This window comes from Otolemur garnettii, unplaced genomic scaffold, assembly GCF_000181295.1.
Source record: "Otolemur garnettii isolate 467f Iridium unplaced genomic scaffold, OtoGar3 scaffold00153, whole genome shotgun sequence".
Classification (NCBI taxonomy): domain Eukaryota; kingdom Metazoa; phylum Chordata; class Mammalia; order Primates; family Galagidae; genus Otolemur; species Otolemur garnettii.
Window position 1 is genome coordinate 3903663 of NW_003852548.1, and position 5578 is coordinate 3909240.

Below are 5578 nucleotides of genomic sequence, written 5' to 3' on the forward strand. Positions count from 1 at the left end.
TTGGTTCCTAAGATAAGTGGAACACTGTAGCAAGAGTTGAAGGGCCTGGGAGGTAGGAGCTAAAGGAGCAGCTTATCAGGATGGAGGCTTCTCAAATCAACAGTGTGAACACTGACTTCGGATGTATTGTGAATGCAGAACCTGGTTAAGTTTTGGTAGTGGAGTCAGATAGACCAGTAGGCCATCAAGTGGAAGCCAACCATCTACTGGAACCTTCTCTTTCACCCTATTTCAGTAGCTCTAACACTGCATACCTTACCTTGTTCAACTTGGAATATGATGAGTTTCAAGGATTTCTGGAGATTCTGGGCCTTTGTGGCCAGCTCCAACTTGCACTTGGCTATGTGGTCTATTTGAGGAACAAAGGGCTTTCCATCTGCCTTGCCACCGTCAGCACTCTTCACAGCAGAGGTACCTGCTGCCTCCTCAGCCAGGACATCAATTAGGACACTGAGCTTATCATACATTATGTCACTCTGTATAGGGAGGAAGGAGATGAGACATTGTTATGAGGGACCAGTGTTTGAGAGCAGAATGAGGAGCAGGGGTGGTATGGGGATGGGTGAGGAGTAGAAGTGGTTGGCAGGAACACTGAGCATAGAAAGCCACATACGGGGAGATGAAGTAAGTATGTGGAGAAAGAAATAGGTGGGTAGTTGTGATGAGATAATCAAAGAGTGTTAGGGGATCAAACACATGTTATTTGTTTCTGAGCAACCCCGGGCATCAGTGTATATTGCCAAGTTTTTCTCATGTCAAACTGGCTTGTAAAATAATGTGTAACATGGCAAACTTGAGGAAAGATAAACATTTCTGGATTGGCATTTTCATAGGCATGCCCCTATGGAGGTGGATGTGCCTTTGCATGGGTGTTTGGTGTATGCCTTTGTGTGTGTGTGGGGGGAGTTTAGGGATTTACATCTGCTGCAAGATTTAAGACTTGGATTCCCAGCACCATCACTCAATGGTTTGTGAACTGAGACAGATCACTTAACCTCTTTGTGCCTCTATTTTAGGGCATTTGTGAAGTTTAAATATATCTATGTATTAAAAGCACTCAGGATAGTCTCTGACAAACAGTAAGTGATATGTAAGTGTTACTATTGTTATAGAGGTGAATGTGGGCATATTTCTAGTGTGTATCTGTATGTACACATTTTCAAGCATGTTTTGGTATACAATCATGTGCATACATGCTTGGTTTACACTATGTCTAGTTGTGGGTAGATGCCTGTCATATGCTTAGGTACATGGTATGTGTGTATACATGCATAGTGCTATTCTTCATTTGGCAAAAGATAGAAGTTTGATGAAATTGTACCTTACCCATCAGGGAGGCTTATCAGGTGCCCTGGCTTGCCTTTCTTTTACAATTCCCAGTGAAAGGGACATTTGCTTTTGTTAAAAATGGGGCCCTTGGCTCCACAAAAAGAATAACACAAAAGGAATGGAAACATACTTTCAATATCACAGACTCTATTGCTGTATTATTCTGTTTTATCTGACCCCAGGCCTTTACAATATCAACCACAAAATCTTCCACTGCTGAACACAGGAATCTGGAAAGATAAGATAGATAGCATGATGTAACATGGCCCCTGGAGGTCCAGAGTTCTTTTCTCTTATAACATCATAAGTCTCCATAGTCCTCCTCCTCTTATCTCTTGCCTCCCACTCTCTCCCAGGACTCTCTTCCTCTCTGCTTTTCCTGTACATATAGTAAAATATGTTCCATCTCCACTCAGTCTAGTTTCACACCACTTCCTAAGTCAAGTATTTGAGTTTGACCAGCATTTCTTAGTACTAATTCTGAAATTCTAGAGAAGATAATATATATACTTGGTCCAACTTGGGTCAGGTTTTCACTGCCAGTCAATCAGCTATGGTGCAAGGGCCCAGCCAATTTAGTACAAACATGATGACATTAGGAAGACTCTCTCTGAGGGGAGTGTTTCTCAGAGGAGAGTGTGATAGACTATGCAGGAACCCCCCTTTCAAAGAACTCCCAGAAGGAACAAATAACTTGCATATTTATAAGGGGAGAATGTGTTACTCAGGTTATGAGACAGCAGCTATAAGTAGGCACTACTAAGATCTATCCCAGTATCAAAGATGGAAAACAAGCTGTCTGTACTGCAGGGAGCTATGGTATACTCTTGAATAGTCTAGATTAATGGTGTTTCTGTAACTCTCCTTCAAAATCTCTGGCTTGCAGTTTGTCTTTTTGAAGCAGCAGGAGCCTCAATTTCATCTTTCCTAAACTTTCCATTCAGTAGGTTTGAGTTTGGAGAAATATGATTTGGGAAGATAAATATATACTTTCCTTGGACTCAACACCCAAGCAATCAAAATGAACCCCATATCTGACTTGGTAACAGCCTATGAGGGCAAAGCACCCCAAAAGATGAGAGCCAGAGGAGAACTGACCTGGTTGCGATGTTTATCTCTGTGGGATACTTGGCCTTCAGGATTTTGTTCAACTCAGTGGCTGCTGATTCTAAGTGTTGGATGGCGGCAGCCTAGGGGGAAAAGGAGTGCTTGTCTCTGGCCTCTTAGCTGAGAGTTAAGGGGATTACATCTGCTGCAGGATTTAAGTCTTTATTTCCCAGCACCATCACTCAATGGTTTGTGAACTGAGACAGGTCACTTAACCTCTTTGTGACAATATGCTCCCATCCTCATCCCCCACAACCCAATTGCCTCTCTGGAAATTATCACAGGAATCTCATTGACGATCCCTAGAGGTAATCTTAGATCTGTGGTCATTCTAAAAATGTAGATGTGTTTTACTTTCTCTCATTTACATTAATAATCAAAAACTTACATACAAAATGGTACTGTTTGTTTCATGTCTTAATGAACAACCTCATATCACCTTGTTAGTAAAGAATAGAACTGGAAGTCAAATCCACATATTTCCAATGCCAGAATGTCACTTCTTAATAATAATATTAATATTATTAATAATAGCATCCACTTATGTAGCACTATCTGCCAAGCTCTGTACTTTTTCCTAACAATGCTAGGGGATAAAGATTGTTATTATCTCCATTTCATAGAGGAAGAAGCTGAAGCACAGAGAAGGGAATGTTAATAAGTAGAGCCAGAATTCAATTCCAGGTAGTCTGGTTCGTGAGTCTGTATTCTTTTTTTTTTCCCCATAGAAACAGAGTCTCACTTTATCACCCTCCGTAGAGTGCCGTAGTGTCACACAACTCACAGCAACCTCCAACTCCTGGGCTTAGGTGATTCTCTTGTTTCAGCCTCCCAAGTAGCTGGGACTACAGGAGCCCGCCACAACGTCCAGTTATTTTTTTGTTTTGCAGTTTGACCAGGGCCGGGTTCGAACCCGCTACCCTCAATATATGGGGCCAGTGCCCTACCCACTGAGCCACAGGTGCCACCCCTGAGTCTGTACTCTTTTTTTTTTTTTGAGACAGAGCCTCAAGCTGTTCCCCTGGGTAGAGTGCTGTGGCACCACAGCTCACAGCAACCTCCAACTCCTGGGCTCAAGCGAGTCTCCTGCCTCCGCCTCCCAGGTAGCTTGGACTACAGGCGCCCGCCTCAACGCCCGGCTATTTTATTTTTTGGTTGCAGCCATCATTGTTGTTTGGCGGGCCTGGGCTGGATTTGAACCTGCCACCTTAGGTGTATGTGGCTGGCGCCTTAGCCACTTGAGCCACAGGTGCCAAACCGAGTCTGTACTCTTAATTACAATTTCTCCTCCTTGCTTTCTGTCACTCACTACATTCAAACATCTACCAAGTCCTGATAATTCTGTTTCTTCAGTATGTCTCAGATATGTCCACTTCTCATCCCTGTTACCACTTTACCAGTCCAAATCACCCTTATCTCTTGCCTAAGATAATTACATCTCCTAGCTTTTCTCCTTGATTCTAGTCTTTATTCCTTTGTTTCTCCACATATCATAGAACCTTCATCTAGGTAGATATCAGGATATCTGGATAGGTAGCAGAATATATGATAAAGCAAGTATAGTGAAATGTTAGTGGTAGAATCTACCATCTCAACTATGTTTGGAAATTTTCATAATAAAATAAGAAAAAAAAACCCTTCTATAATTTTCATTGCTGTGAGGATAAAAGTCTAAACTTCCTAATATGGTTTTCTAGACCACTCCTGGTCTGGCACCTGATTATTTCTCCAGTCTCATCTTTAGTCAGTCTCCGTATAAGCCCCTCTATGGCCTTTTGCCCTAGCCATTATGGATGCACCTGTATTTCAGTTCTGTGAGTAGTCCATGCTCTGTCTTGCCTTTGAAACAATACACACTATTCCATCTGTCTGGAATAGGCTTCCTCTTTCTTATTCTCCTGGTTAACTCTCTCTGGTCCTTAGGTCTCTTCTGCAATGGTACTTCTTCTGAGAAACTTTCCCTGATTCCTCCCAGACTGAGGTAGAGCACCCTGCTGTGTGTTTCCAGTTCCCTCTACTTCCTTATATACTAATATTCTACTACTTAATTAAAATGCTTTATTCTTCCATCTCTTTAAGTAGACTGTGTCCTCCATGACAGTAGAAACTATGTTATTCTTCACCCACCAGCACTTAAGAACAGCTCCTAGAACAGTGTGTTACATACAGTAGTTACTCTATAAATATTTTGAATGAATGAATAGGTAAATGGCTAAATGAATTATATCCCCAATGCCTAGCCTAGTTCTTGGTAAATAGTGGCTGATTGATATGGCCCCAGTCCTCAATGATCTCATCCTTATTGAGTCCATGGTCAATACAAAAGCTTTTCTCTGAACTTTGCAGCTATTTCATTGTGTAACAATGAGGTTACCCTGAATTATAGCTGGGCAGTAGTTACCTCAAATTGTGGTACATCCATTTCAACCTGTCCTTTTAGCAGTGAGATTTGTCTGGGAGTCTCACGGACCATCACACTCCATCTGAAATAAATTTCAAAGACAGATATTTGTGGCTGTGTCTCATCACAGATAGGACTCAGTGCTTCAAAGGTCAAGAAAGAGGTCAAAATATTTATGTAGTGAAGGGAGATGTATTGTACGGGTAAGCAGATTGCCTAAGCAATCTCTGGTTTCCTGATCTCAGTGGTATACCACAAGAAGGGTCTCTGACTCATGAATTCTGTAGGCCAGTGTGATGAAAGGAATTCCCTCACAGTGTTCTCAGCCAGGGGTAACCATCAAGATCACCTGAGGTACTTGTGTAAAAACAGAAGTTTCAAAAAAATTATATACACATTTTAAGAAAGGAAAAAACTATATTAAAATTGTAATACTCGAGTCACATTTGACTTCTGCAATCACAAGAGATACAAGATACAATATACAAGATAACAAACATCAGTGTATATTGAGTATTACAATTTTAATATAGATTTTTCCTTTCTTAAAATATACATACTTTTTTGGCACCCTCTGTATATATACCAGGGCCCTGCCCCATATCTACTGAATCTCTTTGGTAGGGCCCAGTTTGGTATCTTGAAAAAGCTCTCCAGGAGATCCTTATGGGCAGTAATAAATCAAATACTTATATAGTACTGCAGCATAGAAAGTATTTTTTCTTTTTCTTTTTTTTTTTT

At 41.2% G+C, this 5578-nt stretch overlaps 1 protein-coding gene across 1 annotated transcript in view; it reads right to left on the minus strand.

The window, feature by feature from the left end:
- DGKK (diacylglycerol kinase kappa) overlaps positions 1–5578 on the minus strand; it is a 123514-nt gene that overhangs the window by 19851 nt on the left and 98085 nt on the right. The window contains exons 12-15 of the mRNA XM_003799668.2: positions 4838–4919; positions 2428–2519; positions 1460–1559; positions 260–476 (exon numbers count right to left, since the gene is read on the minus strand). Coding sequence (XP_003799716.1) covers positions 260–476; positions 1460–1559; positions 2428–2519; positions 4838–4919 — 491 coding nt within the window. The remainder of the gene's footprint in view (positions 1–259; positions 477–1459; positions 1560–2427; positions 2520–4837; positions 4920–5578) is intronic.